Consider the following 24,702-nt stretch of genomic DNA (forward strand, 5'->3'; position numbering starts at 1 on the left):
CCTCAGAGGTTTATCTGAAGCCAGACTCACACAACCCGAAGAAAGAATTTTGCTCATCCCCAGCCCACTCTACCTCCAGAGTCTCGTCGAAAGTTGTCCACGGAGCGTCCTGCGTGCTGCAGCAACCCCGGCAAAGAACAACCTAGAAAGCTATGATGACGGTCAAGTTAACCTAGGTCTCGTGCTGCTTTACCTCATTGAGGTTAGCTTTCGATTCTGGGCAGAAATTGGCTGAGTGGCCAATTCACATCGGGGACCATCTTTGACACCCTCACGATGACCCATCGTTGCCGGCAACTCTATCCAAAGTTTGTGGGGAGCGGTGCCCAGATTTGAATGGCTTTCAACTTGCAAGCGCCTTCTCCTCGCCGTGAGCCACTAGCTATGGGGGCTTCGTCACCGTCTTCATCGCGACTACTTCACCATTGTTATTCCTACAGAAGTCTGCAGGTTCCAAAAGCGAGCCCGCTTGTTACGTCTACGTGTTGAAGCTAGTCAATACTGCGACTATATAACCTCAGTACGATCGAACTGCATTGCAGCGAGCTTGACGAACCATGCCCCAATTCAACCAATCAGTCAGCCTCAGGGCGCCACAACCCATCGGTCTCTTGCCCAGGGCATAGCGCCGACTCAGGCTCGTCGCTACCGCTCACGCTGTTCATGGACACCACAATTCGTTTCCGCAGCCTCGATGGATTATATCGGAGGGGTCTCGGCGCTTCGTCATTCTCCGATTCACTGCTGCTGTTCTGTTCATTGCTGGAGCTCTCATCTCGCGAATGTTTACTGCCGCATACCGAGTAGACCGGCTGGCCCCGAGACTTTCGTCTCCCTGGGCGTGTTCCCTCTCCACGCTCTTTACATAGAATGGCAACTGCAGTGGGCACGCTTCCACTCCCAAGGTCTCTCATAACACCCAACGCTTCCTCTTCCGTATGACCCTGATCCAGCAGCCCCTTCATCTTGTCCCAGAAGGCCTTGCGGCGAGTGAACCATGAACGCCCATACGTGCCGTTTCGCCACTTGGCCCTGTACATCTTCTCTAGCAGTTCGACGGGCTGTTGGCCATGGAGACCGTATTTGTATTCTGCCCACTGCTCTTCGACTGTCGGCGGGTGCGGATAGAACTTGAATATCGGCCGCAGAACTCCATCCTTGCCAACGACAGTCAGTGGGCTGAAGTATTTCGGGTCATCGTACGGGTTGACAGGGTCTCTTGGGGATAGCAAGTTTCGTCGAGGCTCTTCACGGCGAACAACAGCTTCATTGATAGCAATGTCTGTGACTTGCCCGACTTCGGGGGATCTGGATCCCAGTGCTTCTGTCTCCACCTCCAACACCTCCCCCTTGTGGTCCTTGCTGTCATTGGTATCGTCATTCTTTCTTCTTCTTTTCTTCAAAGGCTGATTTGCACGTCGATTCAACGCAACTACCCGCGGCTTAGGCGCTTTTTTGCCAGTGCTTCTTCTTACCACCGATGGTGACGCCCCAGTGGCCGCTGGTTGTGACTCTTGGCTCTCATGGGGAATCCGAGGACTGGGTTTCCGAACTCTGGACGCCACTGTGATGGATTCCCGTCCTGGTGGCGGCACATCACATCTTTCAGCAGGCACTGGTGGCGTTGAAGATGGCGTTGGGAGGGCTGCAACTCTCTCATGGCCATCTTTACCGCCGTCTTGCTGCGCGCAATCTCTCACTGCCGCATCTAGTGGATCGACTCCAAAAACTTCCTACTACCAGTCAGCATATCCAAGGCAGCAGCCGATATCACCTCAAAGATAACCAAGCGAGCCAGCTAGGCCGCCGTATGGATAGTCGCTTACGACAGAAAACTTACCTTGACGACTGAAGTCAAGACGTTGAGCTGCTTTTCCAACCTCCTATTGACTTGGTTCACATGCACCGCCATCTCTCGATCTGTTGCTTCTTGTCGCGCCTGCAACTCCCGGACTTCTTTTGTGTACTCTTGCTGCAGTCCAATGACTATTTGTGCGAACCCTTCCTCATCCGGTGGCCCAGTAGCCAATGGCGCAGCTACACTTTCTGATTCTGGTTCATCCTCGCTGTCCGAATAGTCGACCAGCCGTACTTGGCTCCGTGCCTTCATGTTTAGCCGTCGTGAGTTGACAGTCTTCTCGATTGAAATCTTTTGTGACTAATGTGCTCGAATGTGAATCTTATGGAATGCTCCCCAGACAGAAACGTTTCCCTTTACCCAGTGAGACGTACGGACGTCAGCATTTATTATCGCATCACCTACTTCTCGGGTACCACGAACACGCAAGGGATTAAAGACCAAGTTCGAGGGCAGTGGTCGGTCCGCTCAGGCATATATTCTGGCGTGTGCCTGATTTCTTTGTCTACGTTCGGGTATGGGTTTGGCCATGTGCAACCACAATCGCCATTGTGCAATCACCCCTCGAACCTCAAATCGCCCCGTGCGCTTTCCTGCAAGCAAGACGAGTCGAACTCCGTGGCCTGAGTGGCTGAAGAAGAGTAGAGCTGCAGCTGGGGATGGCATCCTCATCGACACTGTACCCAAGGGCTTGTTGTGGCTGAACAATATTAACCTCTACCATTATTGTTGTGCAACACGAACTTCGTCAGGCTTGACGGAGCCGAGAAATGAAATGCCACGAGAAGGGAAGATGAATGGGTTTGATGTTCTACTCGCCAACGGATCTCATGATTCATCCAAGGCCCTGCCACTGTCTTCGCGCCGAGGCACCATTCCATTAATCTGACGACCACTGATCCGACAGCCGGTATGATAGATGGGCATCAGTCAACTTCGGGCCAGGCAGATGGCTGATTCGACTCTGAACAATAGGATGCGGCTTTAGCAACACCTGTCAACCTCGCCGCCCTATTCTCAATCATCACCCCAGCACCGAGAAGACCTTCTCCGCCGGCAAGTCCCTTGAGCTGAAGCCGACCCGGAACGTAAAGTCGCCCTCCGGAATCACCCACGCCTTGTCCGACGCATTCCACAGGCTCACATCCCGCCTCATCAGCCGGAACTCAGCTTGAGCCGAGCCGCCCGCCTCGATCTGAATCTTCTCAAAGCCCCTCAGGACCTTCTTTGGCGTGCGTTCGGGTGCAGACTCCGGAAAGGAAACATAGAGCTGCGGCACAGCAAAGGCAGTCCTGTTGCCCGTGTTCGAAATCGACGCCTTGACGCTGATGAGGTCCTCCCAAAGCTGCGGATGTCCGCCAGGTTGAACCGGGATAGCCGTGTCCGGGCGAGCAGCGATGGACGAGTTTTCTGCGATGAAGCTCACGCCGATCTGGTTGTCGACCACGGCAAACGTCGTATACGTCAGCCCGAAGCCAAACTCATACAACGGATCAATATCAAGCGCGTCGTAGTGGCGGTAGTCAATCATCTGGCCCTCGGTGAAATCAGCCTGCCACGCAAGCGGATCATCGACAGGCTGCGTAAGATTCACAATCGCGGGGCCTGCGTCCTCCTCGTTGCGCGGAACGGAGTACGGAAGCCTGCCTGAAGGCGCGACGTCGCCCCAGAGAAGATCGACGATGGAGTTGCCGCTCTCCTGGCCTGGGTAATGCGCCGCCAGGATCGCGCCAATCTTGGTGTGGTTTGCCCACGGCATGGTATTTACGCCGCCCGAGTGCGTTACCACCACTGTCGTCGCGCAGAAGTCAGCCACGTTGTTGATCACAGCCGTCGAGTTCCCGTCAAGCTCGAACGACGTGCGATCAAAGCTCTCGCTAGCGAACGTCTGCTGGAACACGAGACAGATTTCTGGCGGGGGGTAAACACCCCGGAAGTCATTGGCCGCGAGGACGTCGTTGTTGGTCACGTAGAGGACTTCCGCACCGTACTCTGCGGCTTTGGCGCGGACGGCGGCGAGGGGGGAGATCACGTAGGACGGGCGGCCTGTGCCGGAGCCACCGCCGATGATCATTGTGCCTGTGTTGGTGTCTTCGGAGACCTCGGAGGGGCGGAGGAAGCCGTTTGTCATCTCGCCCGCGTCGTTGCCGAAGACGCCGATGATCTTAGGCTTCGACAGGGGTAGGGTCTGATTCACGTTCTTGAGGAGGACTGTGCCGGCGGAGCCCATTTCGCGGATGAGCTTCGCGTGGTCGCCGCGGACGTCGCGGCCGTGGGTGAAGACGAAGCCGTCGGGGATGAAGCCCGTGTCTTTGGCGACTTGGAGGCCGACTTCTTGGAAGAGGGTCACGAAACGGAGGGAGGGGTCGGGCGAGGGGTAAGAGTCTGCGTCTTGGCCTAGGAGGTAATACGGCGTCAAGATGTTGCGGACCATTTCATCAATACGGGACTCTTTGACCGTGCCGTCGGCTACAGCCTCGAGAACCTTGTCGCCGAAGAAGGTGGCGGCGCCGGCGTAGCTCCCCGGCACGGCGCCCGGCATCTCGAGGTCCAGGCCGTTGTTGATAGAGTCCGCGGTAGAATGCGTCGCGAACCAATCCGACACAGTATACCCCTCAAACCCAAGCTCATCTCGCAAGAGCTCCTTTAGCAGGTGACTATTCTCGCACGCGTACGTCTGGTTGAAGCGGTTATACGAGCACATGATGGACGCCGTGCCGGCCCTGATGGCGTTGGCGAAGGGCCAGAGGTAGAGCTCGTGGACGGTTCTGTCGTCGACGTTGGACGAGATGGCCTCGATGACCATGCCGTTGACCGTCGTGTTGGAGCGCTTCGTCTCTTGCTCGTTGGCGATGTAGTGCTTCGAGCAGGTCTGTACGCCGGTGGATTGCATGCCTGTGATTGTGTTCTCGATGGTGACGCCTGCTAGGTACGGGTCCGGGCCGAAGCCTTCCCAGTTGCGGCCGCCCAGGGCTGCGCGACCCATGGGGCCTGTTGAAGGACTGTTCGAGATGTGTTGTCAATATGATGGTTCTTTATCACGCATTTCTCATCGAGAGAGGATGCATCAGACTAAACGTACCCAAGAATCACATGCCCTCCCTTCCCCTTGAACTCCTCCGCAATTGCAATCCCTCGACGATAAATCATTTCACGGTCCCACGTCGCCGCCGCAGTGATACCCGAAGGGAAAACGCTGACGAGGTCGGCGCGGTTGACGGCGCTGGGCCCGTCGAGCATGCAGATCCCCTTGAAGCCTAAGCGGGGGATGGGCGCGATGACGCCGATGCAGTTGCCCGCGGAGGAGTTTCCCGTGATCATGGAGACTTTTTCTTCGAGGGTGAGGTGAGATAGGAGGGTGTTTGCGAGGGCGAGGGCTGTGGGTCTGTCTCGTGTGCCTTTTTATTGACGGTTAGCTATCAGGAGCTTGAGATGGTTGTGAAGACAGGATGCTGATGGGGTATGGGACGAACCATTGTTGGAGGATCGGTGGTGAAGTTGGCTTGTTAGGCTGAGCTGGGCTCCGACGAGGAGGAGGAATGATGTCCAGAGCATGATTGGCGATGGTCCCAGCTACGTTTGTTCAAAGTAAGTTGAGATAACACCAGACAGGACGGTAGTTCGAGATGCCCATAGCTGTGACCTCTTTAGACAGAAAGCCAGAGAGAGGATATTTTATACTCCCTAGAGTCTCTTGCCCGTCGAGAGGAGATATCCACGCACCTAGGTAGCCTCGGTCACTCTTACTAAAGAGAGAACCCGGACTAGTAGTCATCGTATGGTGATTCGCATGTAAAGGTAGCAAGGTACGCAACGTAGTCGAAGGATTACGAGGTCAACAACGCTATGATATCGGGCCGATGCACTTTAGACTAGGATAGAGATCGACCGTACAGACGATGAGGCGGGGAAAAGTCTTTGTAGTGACACTCGGTATTTCGGGTTATTTATCAGGTCGTAGTCGGCTCGGTGGGCAGCTTGATCAGGGGCAGCTAGAGCTATGAAGCTATCATTCTGGTGACTGCGACACATGTCTTAAAGAAGAAACTTTCGTTTCCCATTTTGTATCCTAACCTTTTACCAACCCAGAATGAGATTGGCTTTTGCGAAGGGCAGTAAAGATGGAATGCCCACCAACGAGCTGTCAAAACAACTCAACTTCCCTGTAGGAAGCTCAAATTGAGATCGCGGCACGTGTAGCATCAATTGAGTTCACCACCAGACATCATCTTTCCACAAGCCCAAGACTTCCTAGTACGAATACTCGGATCAAAAGTGACAAACTCTGCATTAGACTGATAAACAGCTCGACATTTCCCGGGGTTACTTCGATCGAAGCTTGGAGGCTGTCACCCGCGTATTTGGGAAGGCAGCAGAATCGCAACGTTATACGCGTATAGAATGAGCCTAAATATTCGGAGCCGAGAATCCATGTAACCACGACACATCGTCTTTGAGGGGTACACCCACGTTTCCCCGCATGTCATCCCGCATCTTACTTCTTTCGATGGACTGTGGCGTCCGGGGAAGAGTTTGGATGTTTGGGAGGATGGCCTGACTGATGTGACGAGTTAGACTCGGGCTGGCAGTTTGACTGGTTATTTGGTCATGAATCTCGGAGTAAGGTAGCTCGTATTTATTAGTGGTTCAGCTCCTTTCCTGCGGTTTGAATGAGATTCAAAGGCCAGTGGAAGGCTATACACTTTTATCTAGAACTTCGGCACCATGGCTCTAGTCACACTCAGTTGACCGATGGTGCAGAAAACACTTAGTTGAAGAGCAACTTAATGAATAATTTAGGCAACAGCAAATGCAGGCTTGTGATGATTCCACCATCGAAGAGTTCTAGCAATGCTAGCTCGCCATCAACGTGAGGGCGGTAACGATTTCCATATCGAGATATTTGGGCCCATGGCTTCGGTATAAGTGCAAGTCAATAATTCCTGCAAGTGTGTGGGGAAGACGGGCGTGTGTGAGATTGGTCGATGGCTTACAGTCTCTAGAGAACGTATTCGTTAAGCATAAGTACGAAGGTGTGGGTGCTGAGCCTGGAGGCGGGTTCCCCAGACTATCCGCCGGGAAAGGCCCGATTGCCTTGTTTTGCCTAATCTTTCGGTCTCTTGGTTCGCGCCAGACGTTACATATGACAGCACTCTAGGGTAGTGAGAGTGAGTAAATAGCCTAAGAATCAAGCAACAGGGACAACGCAGAATCAAAGAAGGAAGTATGGCATGCAGCTGCCGAGTTCCAGTATGAGAATCGAAAGAACACTGGCGTAGGCTGCAGAAACAAGCACCGAGTTTGACCCGGTGAAGTGGGAACAACCGGACGCGAGTCGAGCTAAGCGCCGTCATTTCAAACTTTGCGAGAGAGATGGTAATTAGTCTTCCAATGTTGTCTGAATTGTTTGCCAGAAGGCGTTTCTCGTAAGAACAGGTATGAAGAGGCAAGAGAGAAGGATGATGGTGTGGCCTGGACTGGTAGAGAAGACCTCTGCTAGTCCCTTATCACAGTTCGCTGTTCCTGATACTACTACTGTCAATTTTTCATAGGTATTTTTGTGAGCTAATGTGGAGAGTCATCTTTCATTCTCTGACACCATAAGGCTATGGCCAACACAACTACAGATGCGATTGCAACCGCATCGACGTTGGTTGTCAAACTGCATCCAGCGCACTCATCCTGTCAAAGCTCATATCCAAAATCTCCAACACGTTGCCCCAAGGATCTCTAAAGTACAGACACCTCGAGCCGCTCAGCGGATTCAGTGTCGGTTCCCCAATCTTGCTGGCCCCGGCTTGTATAGCCCGAGCCAGCAGAGCCTCTGGTTCAGCATCCGTCACGCACAAGTGAAAGAAGCCGCCCACGTTGTAAGCGAAGTCTTCGGCCTTCTTGTAAGCCGGGTCGACGAACTCAAAAACTTCAAACCCGACACCGTTGCCAGTCGCCATGAATCCTAGCTTGACCTCCTGCAAAGAGTCTGGATAAATCTTAAAAATTCCCGCGTCCGGGGTCTCGGAGCGCTTGATGTGCTTGATTTTGCCATTTACGAGGACAAAGCCCATGATTTCGCTGTACCATTTCACTACTGCTTCAATGTCCGGGACGGACACGCCGACATGGTTGATTGATCGCATGTTTGACTGTATTGCACGGGCTGGTCAGCAGAAAATTGCGGCGTTGTGTTCAACAGCGGATGGAAAGTATCTGATGATCCATAGGGGTGGAGAGCAGGCCACATACGGTAGACATGGTCGTTACTTCTTGTAATTTGATTCAGTTGTTATACACAGGTACACGTCAAAAATGATGATGAGATAGAACACAGAGTGTGTTGACGCGAGTTTTCACACTGAGAATGATATCCCCTGGCACGATATTGATGTTGATGTTGATGTTGATGTTGATGATGATGATGATGATGATGATGACGATGTCTTTGTTGGGCGGTGCGTCGTTCAGCCTAGATATCGCCGGCCGGATCGGGCAGTCTGGCACGGAAACCGAATCCCGATTTATGCCATGCCCCCGGAATTGTACCCCGACCGATCGGGGCGGGGCAGTCGGCACCAGCCGTAGCCATCGGAGCAGCACTTCGGAGCATGCGTAACTTATTTCCTAATCCTGTTGCATAGCGTGCAAGACTCTTGACGTTCTCAGAATAAGTCTCCGATCCGACCTACAGATCGGGCATTCTGGCACACAAGGGATTGCAGCCTTGGGAAGTTGTAATGCATCGGAGCGTGAAAGAATCATCAAATCTAACAATGCCCTTAGGGAATAGGCAGGCTGTCCCTATGGAGCGCTAGGTTCTACAAGACCCAGTGACTCATTGAAAAAAGCTTGAGTCTCGATCAACTCTTAACTCAAATACGAAGTATCCTTTCTGGCTTCGCATTTGTTCAGACATATTTGGGTTGCAGTCGCGCGTGCTTATGTAGGCAGTTAGTTTAACAGGCGCCAAATTTTCAAGTACAATGAAGCGATGTCCGGAACCGCTAGGAGGATTTTATCCCGCCGGAAATTAACACCAAAACGATTCCTTTTTCATGCAGCCGCTTAATGGTAGTTCCTGCTCCTTAGCGGCAGGCGTACTTGGCATTGATCGACCGCTTGGATAGCCCTGTTCAACTGATCTTCTGGTTAGATCCGAACCAACTTCAAACGGGCAGGGCGGCCTAGGGCGCTGACCCCGGAAATAAGCCGCTATTGGCCATTGTTCAGCGCAAAAATCCGGGCGCTGAGTCGCTGACTGAGCGATTTCTGAGATTTTACCAAGTTTTCCGGCAGGTGGGCTGGCCCCGTTGCCACATAGTCATTGCCACCGGGACTGCCACGATAGTATCCAGCTGTACTTGCTTTCGGCTCCACTGGCAAGTTTGTGGCACCTCTGAATGCTGCGGTTGAGTATCGGGAATCTCGGCAATACGGGAAAAAGACTGCGCGTTGCCAACAAGATGCGCTGAGAAAATGCCTCTCACAGTCTACATGCTAACTTTGTTGTCGTGTTGATGTCGCTGTTCAGTTATCGGACGTAGCCATAAGTGCCCTTTGATCAAGATTGAGGAGTAAGTTGGTAGACAAGCTCGTCAAGAGCAGCTGTGAGAAATCAAGTGCGCCACGAAGAGACCAGGTGGGTTCGAGCCATGAAATGTCTTTTATTCAAGCTTGCAGATAACTCGATGCCGGGTATTCGCAAACAGATGCCCCTTCGCGATAAATCAAAATGCCGTTCTATCTCCATGTCTATGTACTGTTCGTAATCATGTCATGTGTGTATATCTGCGTTTGCCAGCGCAGCTTCTTTCATCTTTCATGGGGAGTCCGACTCCGACGACGTGCCCTGCTCCTTGTGAATAACCTCGTCCTTGATGTCTGTGCGGAACTGTACCTCCTCTTCCCTCAGCTGGGCCATCAACGTCTCGTTGGCTCTCCAGACGGGCTTGATCTCGAACAGTCTGTCAATCTTCTCCAGGGGAACACCGCTCGTCTCGGGGATGAGGAAGAAGGCGAAGAAGAAGGCGAGGAATGACAGGGCGGCGAAGAAGAAGTACACGCCGTATCCCATGGCTGCAAACATCTGCTCCGTGAAACGGGAGACAAGGAAGTTGAACAGCCAGTTGCTGGCGGTGGTCGCACCACTTGCCAAGGAACGGAAGTTGGGATCGAAGAATTCCTGTAGAGTTTGTTAGTTGTAACTCAACCATTACCACAGAGCAGGTAAACTTACAGAGTTGATAACCCAGGGTGTACCGTTCCAGGTAGGGGTGTAGACGGCGGTCCAGAGGTAGAAGAAGACGATGGCAGCGATACCACTGCCGGTCAAGTGGTCTTGAGGGTTCTTGGTCGGCTCGACGATGCAGATGTAGCCTCCGATAACCCACATGCAGAGGGAACCGGTGATGGCACCAATGAGAAGAAGCTTCCTTCTACCGAGCTGATCGACGAGGAACAGAAGCCAGACAAAGGTCATGACGGCTTTGACGACACCAAAGATACCAGTCATCAGGTTGACAGTGTTGCTCTCAACACCGATGCTGGAGAAAATGGTCGGGGAGTAGTAGTTGATGGCGTTGATGCCGGAGCCGTTTTGCCAGAAGAACAGCATGCAGCCCAAGAACAGACGCCACTGCAGGTAGGGACGGGCACCGAGGGCCTTGAAGGGCTGCCAGAAGCCAAATCCGACGGTGGCCTTGGTGGACTCGTAGATCTTGTCGATACCGGCAATTTCCTCGGTAATGTAAACGTCATTGGGCTCCAACTGTCTGATCCAGCACAAGTTCTCCATGGCTTCCTTGCGTTGGTCGTGGAGGAAGAGCCATCGGGGAGACTCACGGATCCACAAGGAGCCAGCCAAAAGGAGACCAGAAGGAATCAGCTGGACTGCGAAAGGGATCATCCATTGCGAGCGGCCGACGGGAACACTGTTCTCAACACCGAACTGAGTAGCGTGTTAGTGACACTTATAGAGTTCGAATGTTGAAGAATTGTGTGTAAGAACTCACGTTGATCCAGAATCCGACCAAACCGCCAATCTGCCAGCCAAGTTCGTAGAGACCGACCAGACGACCACGAATAGCCGGCGGCGAGAGTTCCGAGATGTAAACGGGGATAATGTTCTACGAGGCCCATGTATTAGCAATTGTTACACTGCAATTTGTTGCTGCCCATCATGTGGAGAACCGGTCGATGACCGAGATGAGTCACTCAGGGGCATCTTGAAGACTCACAGAAGCAACTCCAGTTCCCAAACCCGAAAAGACACGTCCAGCGTAGAGAATTCCGAGTCCAAGGTTGCCGTTGGCGCCGCAGGTCAAGGCCGCTCCCAAAGAGAAGACGGTTGCTCCGATGGCCAAACAACGCTTGCGACCAATGAAGTGACTGAGGCAGTAGGTAAGGAGAGCACCGAAGAACGCGCCGGCAACGAAGAGGGAGACGATGTTCTCGCTGATAACGTGTCTCTCGGCGGTCGTCTTGTTGGTGAGGTCGAACTCGGCCTTGAAAGAGTCGAGACCGATGGTGGTGCCAATAAAGGCGCTCGTGTAGCCAATCATGCAAGATCCACATGACGCGATGCCGGCCAACACGTAGATGCGCCAGTTGTAGACCGAGGGCGGCGTCGGCCTCTCTTCGACGATGGTGAGAAGACCCATTGTGTGTCCGTCTATTACAACAGCTCAGATAAGTTGGTGTAAGTGAGTTGTCGAAGAGATGTTGTGTTCTTCGAGAAAGGGTGTTCTCGAGGATGAAGAGAGAAGAGACGAAAAAATTTGAGACCCTAACTGCGGTCGTGATCCATAAGTATGTCTATCAAAGCGGAGCATCCCCATAAACCCCCATAATCCGTATCTCCCTCACAGACCCATACTCTGGGGGAAACAATCTGGGGCTTGCAGCTGACGACTGGAGTAAATCTGTCATCTGAGAGGATGCGTACGTCAAAATGTCACTCGGTACTTTGGAGTATTCTGCAGTATCTGGCTGGAATGCAGTGGTTCTCCGTCACATCCGTCTCCAGGTCCACCGAATATCAACGGGGTGCGTGACACTCTGGCCCGGGGTTGTGTTTTTCCCCGTGGAGACGAACGCGGCCGGGGACAGCGAATAAGCAGCATTGTATATCTCGGACGGACGTCCTCCCCCGTGCGCCCCCTCTTCTCTTCTGCTTTGTCCAGGAATTCGAGTTCCATGGTTGACACATTTGCATTAGCTACGCATTTCGAATCTGCCCTCCAGGCGCCGGGCAAGGGCCGAAGGGCGGACCCTGCTTTTGGAAGTTCCGATTGCGGCTCTGGGTAAGCTAATAACCCCCGAGGGGGCCAAGCCAGCCGACGGGCCGAATGCCAATTCCGTTGGCTGCATATGCAGAGACGAGGATCCCCAAGTCTGATGAGGGCAATGGACTCTTCCGGGGATGATTGTGTCGAGTTATGTAAGCGGCTTCACTCATTGGCGGCAATACGCTCACCCGTCAGGTAAACTTTTTCTGGTTGTGGACGTGTTGGATAGCGGATTATGCAGAGGAGGCAAAGTTGCTTGACTCGGTGGGCGCGGTGTATGATGTCAACTGTGTCTGTGCATTTCAAATGCCGCCGTAAACCCGTTAGCATGTCGAGCCCCGTTAGCGTATTCATTCTTCCTCCCCTGGTCGTGAAACCTGAGCACTTGGACTGAGAAAAAAACACTCATCAAGAGGACGCCGAGCTCTCCCAGTTCTTCCAGAGAATTCCTGCTTTCCTTCGCTCTTTTCTTGCCTGCTCTTCACACTTTTCAATATTTGAAGAAAGAGTAGCAGTGTAGAGCAAAGGTTAGAGGACGTTGAGTTCCTGGGCGAAGATCGAAACATTCTCTTTTGCCTGAATTGTTCCCGAAACTTTAATAAATCCGCTGAGGCTCTTTACCCCTTGGCGCGTGAGATGGCTTGCCAAGGCCCGGCAACCGTCGCCCTAGGGTCTCGGCCACGGCTCTTGGCAAGACGCTTAGCCTTGAAAATTTGAGCCTCCCGCCTGGGCATCTCTTGGAACCGTTATCTTTCTATATTACAGCCAAGGAACAGAATTTTCTCAACCCCTGATGGCGATATCGCTCTTTGAAAGTTGAGGTGTTTTGTTTTCGCGCTGAACGGAATTCGTCGCACAGAGTACTTTCTTATGCAATCTGGAGGATATTGGGCTGTGTTGTATGAAGACTTGGGTGCTGGCCTGAAATTGGCGGGATAGAGTCCTTAATGCTGCGTCTGCATGCAACCTGCAGTGAACATCATCCAGCTTGATCTGTTGAGAAGAAGGAAACAATTTTCCCGAGCTCCATGTAGAGTGGAAGAACGAAATTGGTCTCCCGCATCCAGTCTGTTGAGTGAAGCTGTTGAGACCTGAGGCTATGTTCATCGGCGCTTCCAATGTACAGTTCTTGTCAAAAGACGCTACAAGCGCTATTTTTCGTACGGATTGGGGTCGCATCGCCAAGAGTGCCAAGACATATTCTGGTATTCATTCTTCAGAGCCGCAATCCGAAGCCCGCGACACCTATTGGCTGATTCGGTTCCTTATGAAAAGCACACATGAAAGTCCATGGCCCCGAGTCCGTAGAATACCCCGAGCTATCTTACGCGATTGCTCTTTCAACAGAAATCTCAAGTAGCTCCGAGATCGGGCGGGCTTAGAAGGCACGTGGGAAGGCTGCGCAAGACGTGCATGGTGCACCAACGGCAGTTGGCGTGTTGCGCATTTGCGCAACCGATGCTCTCAGGGCGGAGAAATACCAAGAACGCGGCCGCTAAGACATTGATAACATTCTATTCGAGCCACATCCGTGTATGTGCCGGGGAGCTGATCGGCAGGACTGTTCTCTCCATCTACTTCTTTGCCAGTTGGGAGCCGAGGAGTAGACTTCAAATTTCGCTGAACGAACATGGGAAGGGCAGTGGGCGAAATCGATTTCCCGTACCCCAATTGACGGCACAGCAAAATCCTTGTTGGGTTGTAATTTCTCAAAGCGAAAGAAGCTCGGAAATGCCGTAGGCTCGGGAGCACGTAGGTCGTCGCCCCTGAGTGAGACAAGCTCGCTCACCCACTGTATCCACCGCCTTCTTATGAATTAATGCAGGATGCGGCCTAGAAACACAACTGATCTGCTAGCGATTATATACGGGTGAATCAAAATTGTGTGTGCTATCTCCCGGGAGAGAGTTGAGCCTGCAGCTGATCAGTGGATGGACCTCTGAGTCCTGGACTAAAGTGACATAGTCTCATACAGTGATTGACGTGATTGAGAGACTGCGTGGTCATTTTGACCTAACCCGTTCAAATATTGACATCTTAGATATTCATGTTTTGGCGTACTTTGCTACTTACTTTGGTTACGTTGACTAGTACCCAACTCGAAGCAATGTAAAGAAACAAAGAAACAGCGAAAAGGCTTCGGACACAGATTTGAATGACCTAATATCTCTTTTGACCGTACAGTTATGCTTAAGGAGCACTTTCAATGAATTGGAGTTAGAGTACCTGAGACGTTGGCAGGCGTGGAAGCTGAGGTTGTTTCATAATTGTATGATCTATGCTCAAGTGACCTATTTCCAATGACGCGGCACTATGCAGAATCGATGCCTCCTTATGTATCGCATATCAAGATTAAGATGAGGATAAATAGGGTAAATGATCTTCAGATCGTATTATTCGCAGAATCTGTAAAAACATTTATATTTGCGACTCTTGAACCATCGATTTATGAGAGAAACTGGTGAGTATTCAGATCGTCTTCGAGCCAGCGGAGTCGCAGAACATCTCTTCACAGCAGGCCATCAAAAGCTGTATCATCCCGAAACCCGCCCTCGCCGGTTATGCTGACGTTAAATCAAAGAAATGTCACTTGCATAAATACTGGTGTCACAAGTTTTAGATGAAGGCAATTACGAAATGCAATCTCGAAACAAGACGTGATATCAAGAAGCCAGGATAATCAGAATCAAGCAACGTCCAAGGACAATTCAACCATACAAATTTTGTGGTATAATATGAGAATTTTCCAATGCAGGCAGGTATCCTCAGTAAGACAGAGTGGACATAGGATGTTTTCTGATCAAAGTGCACTAGTGACATCATCAGCGGTTTAACGAATTCCGGCAGAGTAGAGCCTGATTCATAGAACATCGAGTAGCCAGCGGAAAAGGCACGTATTAAAGACGGCATTTGCGCGCAAAAGGCCTTTCCGCCTATCTTACTTTCACTTCGCCCTCTTCCTCCTCCTTCCACATCCCAACTCAGTATAATGTGCGAAAGCGAGTTCTGTCCCTAAAGAAAGACTGTCCTGGTGACGTGTATGCCAACTGTGATAGTTGTCCCGAACATAGCCGGCGCTGCTGCATTTTCGACGGTGATATCTTGTCAGGCAAGTTGCAAGTCTCTGCTGAGTCATGGCACACGTGGGAATAGTTGGTCCATCAGTTCTCCCATAGCTTTGACAGTATAGCATCAACTGAGCTAGTCAGTCCGTCTGCATCATCTCTTGATATTAGGCAATTCAACAGGTTATCTCTATGCGTTCCACATCGAACATCCATGAAAATAACCACAACAATTGTACATCGGTCATTAATGTACGGAAGGTGTGGCTCGAAACAACCAATCATCGTGAGCCTATCTCATTCACACTAAGATTGGCGGATGCTGTAGTCAGCCCAGTATGTTAATATTTTCTATAGTAACTTCTGGATACTTAGACCCTTGAAAATCAACTTTGGCAATAGACAACCAGATTTATCGCCAACCTACCTTCTTTTCAGCGAGCTTTGCTGGGGAAATTCTCCATCCGAATCGAGTTTCCCTTTTCATGTTAACTGATAATCTCATTTACAAGATAGACGGTGTTACAGAGGACTTTGACGGAATTCATTCCTTCTAGCGACTGCAACTTAACACGGATTATGTTCTGTATTTCTATGAAGAATCGCAAACACCCTGGTTCTAGAAGTACACCGTTCAACTCAACAGGTGCTCTGAAATACTGAGATCGAGCCGAAATGAGAGCGAAACATTGGATAAATGCAAGACAAAGTTACAAACAACCGAATAACTTGAAGACTGTAGTAATAAATCCCCTTCCAGATAGACGGATTGAACCCGATGCGGTTAGTTTTCCTGCCTGAGTTTCCTTCAAAACAAGAGAATGCTTGAGTATCATGGCATGATCAAGTCTGCATTGTCTCTTGGCATCTGGTGAACGTGTCATACCACTGATCATGATATCAACCCCCTAGTACGAGCTGTTGTAGTTACAGAACCCCTCAAAAACGTCGAAACGGAACTCAGGAGGAAAGACACTTGTTTCCTATCTAAGATACCCCAGCATAGCCTCAATTAAATAAAGGTCCTTGGCGGTTCCGTACATCGTCGAGTACAGTGCCGACGAAAATCGTCGGTGAAGCCTCTTTAGTTTACAACATTGTCATTGAAGCTTCAATAGAAATCCCTTCAAGACATCAATTGAACCAGAGTACATTTACTCAGTTGGTGTTAGCAAGCTGATGGTGTTGCAGATGGAGCGGTCCAGACGAGCATCAAATCGAGAACTCTGCAGGGACTTCCCTGCTTATTTTTGTCGAGGCGGGAAGCAATTAGATCCCGGAAGCGTTAATTGCCGGATCCTTGTAGGAATTGAACCAACTCTTCATTCGCCCCCCCCCCCCCCAGAAACGCGATCGATTCGCAGGTACTCCACTGGATAAAACCAAAGAGAACACTGGAATAGATTGATCAAGGTGAATCAGCAATGAACGGGGGAACAGAGATTTTGCATGCCCTTCCTTGCGTGATATTTGATGAACTTGCGAGGTCGTCAGCAAGCGCCCAATCAGATATACTTTTGCGCCATTTTCACTCTAATCCAAACAAGCTCCCTCCCCCACAGACCATAATAGCTTATTCACACCTTAAAAATCTTGCATGGGTCGCTTGAGCTTCCGGGCATTTGCCGCCTGCAAGGAGTCTGCTTCCGGCAGCTCCTATTTGATCACCTGCCTTTCTCACCCCTGAGCGATCGGTCGATGTTGCCGGTTATGCGCGTACGCAAGGGGCCAGACGTTATCGATGGCTGTGATTCCGTCTTTCCGCGGATGGGCGAAGCCGTAGAGTAGAAGGGGACCTGGCAGATCTCAGTCTCGGCACGGGAGGTTCTGACTGGGCGACACCACTTCTTTTCGGTGCAAACTCCATGCCCATCCAATTCGAAATTAGTCTAACGCATGATTACATGTTTGAGTAGTCAAGATGATTTGTTCAGCCGAAGCATATGTACTTGGTTTGTTGCTTTAATCAAGCTAGTAATATCTACATGAAGTTCATGAAAACGTCTTTGTCCACGCAATTGCAGACAACATCATTTACAAGTCATCAATCAAGGGGCTGAGGCCCTGCGCAGTGCCAAGGCGGTCCTCGAGCCAGAAGCGGAGTCTCTCAACAGCCGCGCGGTCAGACATCCACTTGCCAAAGGCGGTAGGGTCAGTACCGGGCATATCGAGGATGGCTGGGTAGTTGGCGGGGGGAGCGACGTCGCCGCGGACGCTCCATCCTCCGCGGGCGGTCTGAAACTCGGAGCTGAGGAGGTAGGCGTGCAGGAGCTTGGCACCCTCGGGGTGGGGGGCGTCCTTGAGGATTCCGCCGGTCTGGGGCCAAGAGACGAACTGCCCCTCGATGGGGTGGGAGACGTTGATGGGCGCGGTAGGAGTCAGGCTGCCGGAGGAAGTGAAGGTAGCTCCCCACTGGGTGCCGTTCTGGCCGAGAATGGTGCGGGGGGTCTGAGTACCGCGGACCCAGCGGGGGTTCAGGGCGATAAGCTTGTCGAGCCAGGCAGATCCGTACTGCTTGAGACTGCGTGGCGCTGTCAGAACTGAGTGCTGACAGTAAGCTAGAGGTAATGTGACTCACATGAGATCGAAGGCAAAGAGGACGGCATCGTCGTCGTTGGGGTAGGTCAGGACGAGCTTGTCCTTGAGGTCGGGGTTGACCCAGTCCTCCCACTCAATGGGGGCCTTGATGCCGGGAAGCTTTCCAGTGTGCCACTGACCAGCCCAGGCAATGATGTACATGCCATAGTATGCGGCGGTATCGTTGTTCTTGAACTCAGGGAGGATCTGGTCGTATCCCAGAGGAGCGTAGTCCAAGAGCGCACCCTCAGACGCCCAGCGAGGGTAGTCGTGGAGGGTCTGGAGAATGATGCTGTCGACAAAGACGTTCTTGGCGGCAAGCTGGTCGTCCAAGTTACCGTCATGGTACTTGGAAAGATCGACGGTAACATTGAGGGTCATGCCGGGGAACTTCTTCTCGAAGCTGGCCTTCACGGAGTTCTGCTGAGTCAACTCATCACCACCGTGCCAGAGAGTAACGACACCACCCTCAGCAAGGGCAGCTTGGTAAATCTCATCGATAGTGCGGGTCTCAACTTCGGCAGCGGCGTTGACCAGTGCCTGAGTGCCCAGAAGGGCGAGGGCAAGCATTGAGCGAATCATAATGACGGACTTGAACTAATCGGAAGAAAGAAAGAATGTGTGAAAAGCTGTTGATGAGCCACTTACACAACTGAGCAGCACGATTCTTCCTGTTCCTTCTTATACCACTGCGCATAAAGACACTTCCGCCCCTTTTCTTCTCGACTCACAAAGGGCCCGTAGGCCAGTGACACCATCTCATGATACCTTCCTAGAACCAGGGCCCAGCCAACAGTCATGCTACACAAACATCCATGTTGTAGAGAACTACTGACGAAGTCTACCGCGCGCTTCATGACGAAAGCAGCGGGAGGTGCCGTTGACAGATGAGACGATCCACGAGCGTCCTTCCAGATTGGTCCACCCGTCCCATCCCTAATTCCTGGTTTAGTATTAATGGATGTATTTACAGCGTACAGGCCAGCGTACGTGTAGACGGCGGTATAGCGTACAGACTACAGAGTAGTAGTATGTGCGGGATAAAGCCGCTCCAAGCCTTTAACGAGTCAAGTCCTATGCCCCTCACGGAGCTTGTATCCAATCCGGAGGCTCATCCGATGAGCATCCCATCGGAGGACTCCGGCGTCGGTGGGATGACGGAGTGGAAGTCTCCACCGAACACCCAAGGAACCAACCAGGAAGCTAGTTTGACCGGGATCTTCCCATTCGTCATCAGGGGTATAGCGGAAGGTATTTGATTCCGGTTCAATGGTTCCAGCAAACAAACAAAGATTTGGCTGGATCATGGGGTGGAAGGAAATAAGAAATGTACAGCCCCGTTCCTGTCAGCGTACCGCAGCAATCAGGGCAATAACGACCAGGGCTATGCCGAATGAGGTGATCTGCGCCCAGATCTCGCATGAGTCGTGAGTCTAGCCCTGTGCTAAACATGCTTAAATGACAGTTTTCAAGGTCAGGAGAAATGGTCACAGCATAGAGTTGGATGGCCTAGTTTTTCTAGAAGGCCACTTTCGGAATGTCATTGAGTTAAGCGCAACGATGTTGATTGACACACAGTACAATATTCGGCAAACAATTGTCATAATAATCAATTGGAGGATATAGCGAAAAGCAAACATTTTGTTCTCCCCTTGTCTTCCTCACCTTTTGGTATGGCATGCAAAACTCCGCAACAGGCCTCGTGAAAATCTTTGCTGAAAGCCGGGTCTGAAGCGGATCTTTGGCATTTTATTCGGAATATCGGCACCGAGCTCCACCTCAAGCCCGTCACGACATGAAGGCCATGATTCGAGTTTCATATGAATTACCAACATAAGTAATCCCCCGAGTACTTGGTTCGGAATCGAAGACTAATCATGGAGTACACTCTTCTAGTTGCGCCGTACAGAAGTCGCTGGTGTACTACGTACGTGTGTGTCGGATAACGCCATGTTTCACCACTCTACTCCGTGATATGTGGAACGTAGTATCCATCGAGAGCTGTCAGTTTACGTACCCATTCTCGGTATCGCATTCATGCAGCCCCGGTAGTGTTATGATCGTCATGCTAAGCCCGGTTTTGCCGATCTCAATCCTGTAGAGTTTACGACTCCATTATCATCTACGAGTTAGTCCTGAATATCATCAAAGACTCAAAGACAATGGTTGCTACGATACGTTCTGTCTCAATCTACCTTCAAGTCTGCTCCTTATTGCGGTATAGGTATTGTAATTTAATTGTTTCTCAAAATATGGTTACTTTTTGGGCTACCCGTCACCTAGCAACTCCAAGTCAGATAGGGTTGAACACGGGTAAGAAATTATGAAGGGCCATGTGAGGGGTGGTTTCGGGCAGTAGTTGTCCATCTTGGCTGAGCATAGATTTCCTTCGATCATGCAACACAAGCATGCTGTCGTAAGGCAAGCAACTCAGAGAAAGACCCGCGAAAGCCAGTTGGAATTCACCGGCATAGTCAAGTCAAGGAGACTGCACAAATTGACAACGTCCAGACACGTCTCAAGTTACTCCATGATCAATCCCCCGCAATGTTGCGAAATGTGTTCCCGACCCGAACATTATTTTGTCTTTCCGTTGGGGCAATCACCAGGTGGTGAGCTTCATTTCTGGCTAATTTTGTAGGTATAGATAGAAAGCTCACGCGGTGACGTTCTATCGATGTCATGATTTCTATCTACTCGACCTATGTATAGCTGATTGCATACCTCGTAGCTAATTCCGTAGTAAATGGCGTCTGTTGTGTGCACTAATTACAGCGACAATTGCTTGGTACCTGGCACGACCCAGAACTTGCCTATCGCTGAATGTCAAACAGCAAACTTTGAAGGAAAGCTCCGCCATCGATCTACTTGATTCTGTAAGACGTGGGTTATTATCGTCTGTGCCCATTTGGCACGAAGCAAATATTGCCTGAATGATTGTGGTGAGAACGGAAAGTTAACATTCAAGGTCTCAATTGCTCCAAAGAAACAGATGATGAGTGCCAGCCGAAAGTCCAGGAGCCTGTCAAATGTCGCGATCGTGCCCCGTCAGTCAGCTGTCAAAGTACGCAACAATTCATGCATCGGCAGCACGAGAATAAAAGCACAGCCACGATTAGCGATGCCAAGGCCTACGAAACGGCAAGAATACGCTGACAGTCACACCAGATGCAATAAGAAGCTTTGGTGAGCATTGAATATGCGACGCAACTTCAGCCTTGACAGTGGGGTCACCCCTGAACTATTCATGCAATCCCGCGTAAAGCTCGGTCGAAAGGCAGAAACTGGCGAACGCTAAAAGCTTCCCTCCTGACCACAGGGCTGATGTGGGTTGGGGAATAACCCTGCTGATACGTAACGGCCCGGCCCCGACCTCATTGGGCTTTTCCTCGTTGGGTTCAATGTTCAGTCTCAGCTGCGTTGCAGCTGACTTACACTTTTTTGCCTTTCTACGCCTTTGTCTTGTAGGGCTTTGCGCTAGGCTCTTCGTTAGGTTGCTCTGTACGCCCGTTAGCCTGGGTCTGGAGGCCACCTCTCAGTACATGGCAGCTTAGGAGGGTAAATGGCGTCGGAGACATAGTGGTCCTTGTAGTCAATATTCTTCAATATCATTTGCCAGGCGAGGAGTCTCCGTGAGGATACCTCCACTGGTTACTGCCTCCATGTTGCCGGCTCTAGAGATTCTGGCAGATATTATGACAGCGAGCAAGACTATCTCAATTCGAACTACTTTATCTGACAATATCGCCCATGCTTCTTAGCTTGATCAGGGTCTTGTAGACAATCACAGCCAGGGTATCTTGTTACACGTGGTCGAGTGAGGCTGACTAGGCCAAAGATGCACAGCTTAGGGATGGACGCGGCCTGACTGACAAGTCTGGAACTCTGGCTTGAAGATTTCTCAGGATTCATACGCACTTGTCATTCTCATCGATCCAGAGAATAGAAACTCAAAACTTCCATTAGATAAGAATAATTCAGATGCTACGAGTTCCAATTTCGCACAGTCACGGGAGACTCGCTACGGTGGGGCAGTCGTTCACGAAGTACTCGAGGACGAATTCGAAATTGTTCGATTCGATTACACGATCCTCCTCTTTCTCGAGCTGTTTTCTTTCTCCCCCGCCGCCCTACAACCACGTTCACATCCTCACCCCCCCTACCCACGATTTCCTTGCACGTATCATAGTGACAATCTCTTTCACCGTCCACGTCTCCCCCAGTCCACCAGAACCCGTATTTCTCGCCGCGATACCCAGCACGGCCGTCATACTGATCCTGCTCCTCTATGCTGAGAACGTCGCAATAGCGCTATCCAAAGCCTCCGCAAGTTGACCAGTGCTCTGTTGCGCAATCGGGCGGGCGATGGCAGGGACCTTGCCGAGTAGGGTGTCACCGAGCGCGCCACTGCCAGTCTTTTGTTGCATAAGAGCATCCTTGACGACGGAACTGACACCGAGCTGATCGAACACGGGTTTCTTCTGCGAGAGGTCGCCGAGGGTAGTCTGGACCTGCGTGACGAGGTCGCCGGCAGTCTGCTGGAGGCCAAGTGCGCCAAAGAGACCAACGCTGTCGGCACCGTCGATCATGGATGTGGCCTTTGTGAGAGCATCTTGAGAACCTTGAGCCGCGGTCAGAACAGGAGCCACAGAGTTGGCGTCGTTGGCGGAGATTCCCTTGACGGCGGTGTCGAGCTTCTGGAGAGAGGTCTGGACCATGCCGAGAGCGGTGGTGATGGTATCCTTTTGGCGAGCGACGAGGAGAGGAGCAGCGGTGATCGCCCACGCCTGGAGGGCGACGAGAAGAACCTGGAAGCCGAGCATTTTCGAAAAAGTGAAGATATTAAGATAGTACTAAAAGGGGACGTTTGATGGAATACAGGATTCGGAGATCGTTGATAGGCAGAGATGAGCTTGAATAGTGGAGAGAACGACAACGACTTCCAAACCAAAATCGAAAATGGTGTGCGGCTCTTAGTTCAATTTTATCAATATCTGGGGTAGACTACCCAAGGCCTATTCAGCGTTTGTTTTCTCCCATCACTTTCCATTTCGGGACACAGTGGGGGGCGGTGAAGCTTTCCTGTGTTGAATGTGTGTGGTCTACAACTACTTTTCTCCTTCAGCCTTCCTCTTTGGGTTATGAGACGCAAAGGAGGTTCTTGGTGGTTCACCCTGACCGCATGGGGGTCCTAAAATGGTACTTGCTTGGGACGGCTTGACACGCTTGCGTCCATGTAGCTGTAGCCACAAACCGGCTCCGGGCGCCCACCAACCGCCACTGTCTAGGAGGGAGGGAAGCGTTATAACTCATCCGAGTTGTGGATTGCTCCTGATGCGTGGGATGACATGTCGATCTCGAAGGATCAACCCGGCATCATGGGGGGAGGTTGAGTGGGCTCGCTGAGCCGCCGTTGGCCCTACATCTGGCTTCCAGAGAACTATCGCGATAAGCTCATGAACGGGGTGCTTGGTGAACTGCGGGGTGAGCCAATGAACTCAAGCCTCTCGGAACTTTCCTAGCGTTTACCCCCATGGGTAATGTCTGTTCCTCCAAGGGGAAGCACAGGCACGACGATGATCAGCCCAGGCAAGCCGTTGGACTTTGGAGCCAGTATGGTTTTAGTATCAAAGCTGAAACGCTTTGTTGCGCGGACCGGCCGTCGTTCAGTCGAAACACCCAACAGAGTTGTGTTGGTGATGCGCCAATCGCAATTCACCAAAGCGCCCAATTAGCCAGTCATTGAGTAGTCATGTCAACTAAACGCCAGCAAGCTGCCAAACTGCCAGAAAAAACCTGACCGGATGGTCCCTCGGCAAGCCTTCACGATTATGACGCTCGTGATTGTTGGCTGCGCCTGTCAAGAAATGGGAAATGGGTGTAGCGTCCCGCCAAGCTGCCGGTTGCCGGTTTGGAACTCTCAGCCCTGCCCATTCGCACTCGCTTAATTGCCTTGACAAGCTGGCAGCCCAGCAACAGGTGGTCTTGACGGGGTCGACTCACCTGATATATGTTCAAACGGTCTGCCGGCCTTAGAAGTGGGCTTTCAACGGCTCTGTTCCGGACATCCCATTTATTACCTCATTAGGGTAGGCTTGGTATGTACGCTTGGATCGGGTAGCCTTCCCTTCCCATCAGGCAAGGGGGACCGGCATTTGTTCTGCGCCCTATGAAGAGCCATATGCGGCTTGGAAGATCAACCGGCACGGGTATCGAAAAGCTTATTGTCGGCGAACGGTTTGTAGATCAGGAGGCCTTGCAGCCTGCAGGACATCACACCAGCCTAGACGGGTAGTCTCATGCTAGAATGTGTGAAGAAGCCTGCAGAGACGGCGCCACTCATGCAGGCTTCGTGAGTCTTGGCTTCCCCTTAGCCCTCGCAGTTATGCACACAATGTGGAAATATCGAAGGTGTTTTCCCCCGGATCTTCATCTTCCACAATTGTGGTCATATTAGACGGCCTTTCCCACACGAGCTAGACGACTTTTAGTGTCAAACAAACGGCTCGGATCGGATGGCTTGCAAGGCCCCTTGCATTTGAAAACTGTAGCACAGCTTATATGGCAAGAAATGGTAAACTGTAGTTGATTCTCTGCACTTCGCTTGATAGAATTGTGATCCATCCTGCTGTTCTTGCTGAACTTATGAGAAAGCGATGTCTTGGCCAAGTGCTCCGACCGCTGGCCAAGGAGTGACGTGTCGAAAGGGTCTAGTTCTGACATGCGCTCGGAGGTATTTCTCGAAGCCAATAAGTGATACGAGCTTGTCCACAGCGCTGATAGCTCAGTTCTCTCTGAGCTGGGGGAGTATTGACAATTGTGAAGCAGCCAAATGGTTGAATATCATGTTGGCCTCAAGATTTATCGCCCAATAAACCCACTTGTCACTAACAAATCCCCGTCGGGGGACTGTCACTGATGG

At 51.4% G+C, this 24,702-nt stretch overlaps 6 protein-coding genes across 6 annotated transcripts; all 6 read right to left on the reverse strand.

The window, feature by feature from the left end:
- Positions 1 to 575: 575 nt before the first annotated feature.
- Positions 576 to 2,110, reverse strand: HER10_EVM0010568 (uncharacterized protein; the record flags this gene model as incomplete). Its single annotated transcript, XM_035480024.1, has 2 exons — positions 576 to 1,733; positions 1,841 to 2,110. 2 exons carry the CDS (start codon positions 2,108 to 2,110, stop codon positions 576 to 578), a joined length of 1,428 nt encoding a protein of 475 aa, XP_035334340.1.
- A 351-nt stretch (positions 2,111 to 2,461) lies between these two features.
- HER10_EVM0010695 (beta-glucosidase) lies at positions 2,462 to 5,413 on the reverse strand (the record flags this gene model as incomplete). The annotated part of the gene is made up of 3 exons (XM_035480147.1): positions 2,462 to 4,860; positions 4,941 to 5,256; positions 5,332 to 5,413. 3 exons carry the CDS (start codon positions 5,411 to 5,413, stop codon positions 2,883 to 2,885), a joined length of 2,376 nt encoding a protein of 791 aa, XP_035334355.1. The 3' UTR covers positions 2,462 to 2,882.
- A 2,102-nt stretch (positions 5,414 to 7,515) lies between these two features.
- HER10_EVM0001787 (uncharacterized protein) lies at positions 7,516 to 8,110 on the reverse strand (the record flags this gene model as incomplete). The annotated part of the gene is made up of 2 exons (XM_035471522.1): positions 7,516 to 8,001; positions 8,102 to 8,110. The coding sequence occupies 2 exons, from the start codon at positions 8,108 to 8,110 to the stop codon at positions 7,516 to 7,518; spliced, it is 495 nt and encodes a 164-aa protein (XP_035333749.1).
- Positions 8,111 to 9,671: 1,561 nt separating this feature from the next.
- HER10_EVM0008023 (uncharacterized protein) lies at positions 9,672 to 11,511 on the reverse strand (the record flags this gene model as incomplete). The annotated part of the gene is made up of 5 exons (XM_035477560.1): positions 9,672 to 10,034; positions 10,089 to 10,336; positions 10,397 to 10,799; positions 10,864 to 10,977; positions 11,089 to 11,511. 5 exons carry the CDS (start codon positions 11,509 to 11,511, stop codon positions 9,672 to 9,674), a joined length of 1,551 nt encoding a protein of 516 aa, XP_035334158.1.
- A 5,726-nt stretch (positions 11,512 to 17,237) lies between these two features.
- HER10_EVM0008196 (ABC-type Fe3+ transport system) lies at positions 17,238 to 18,362 on the reverse strand (the record flags this gene model as incomplete). Its single annotated transcript, XM_035477728.1, has 2 exons — positions 17,238 to 17,724; positions 17,782 to 18,362. 2 exons carry the CDS (start codon positions 18,360 to 18,362, stop codon positions 17,238 to 17,240), a joined length of 1,068 nt encoding a protein of 355 aa, XP_035334170.1.
- Positions 18,363 to 22,066: 3,704 nt separating this feature from the next.
- Positions 22,067 to 22,603, reverse strand: HER10_EVM0009855 (cell wall protein; the record flags this gene model as incomplete). The annotated part of the gene is made up of 1 exon (XM_035479327.1): positions 22,067 to 22,603. One exon carries the CDS (start codon positions 22,601 to 22,603, stop codon positions 22,067 to 22,069), a length of 537 nt encoding a protein of 178 aa, XP_035334298.1.
- Between the last annotated feature and the right edge of the window lie 2,099 nt (positions 22,604 to 24,702).

Source organism: Colletotrichum scovillei (assembly GCF_011075155.1).
Source record: "Colletotrichum scovillei strain TJNH1 chromosome Unknown Contig00005, whole genome shotgun sequence".
Taxonomy (NCBI): domain Eukaryota; kingdom Fungi; phylum Ascomycota; class Sordariomycetes; order Glomerellales; family Glomerellaceae; genus Colletotrichum; species Colletotrichum scovillei.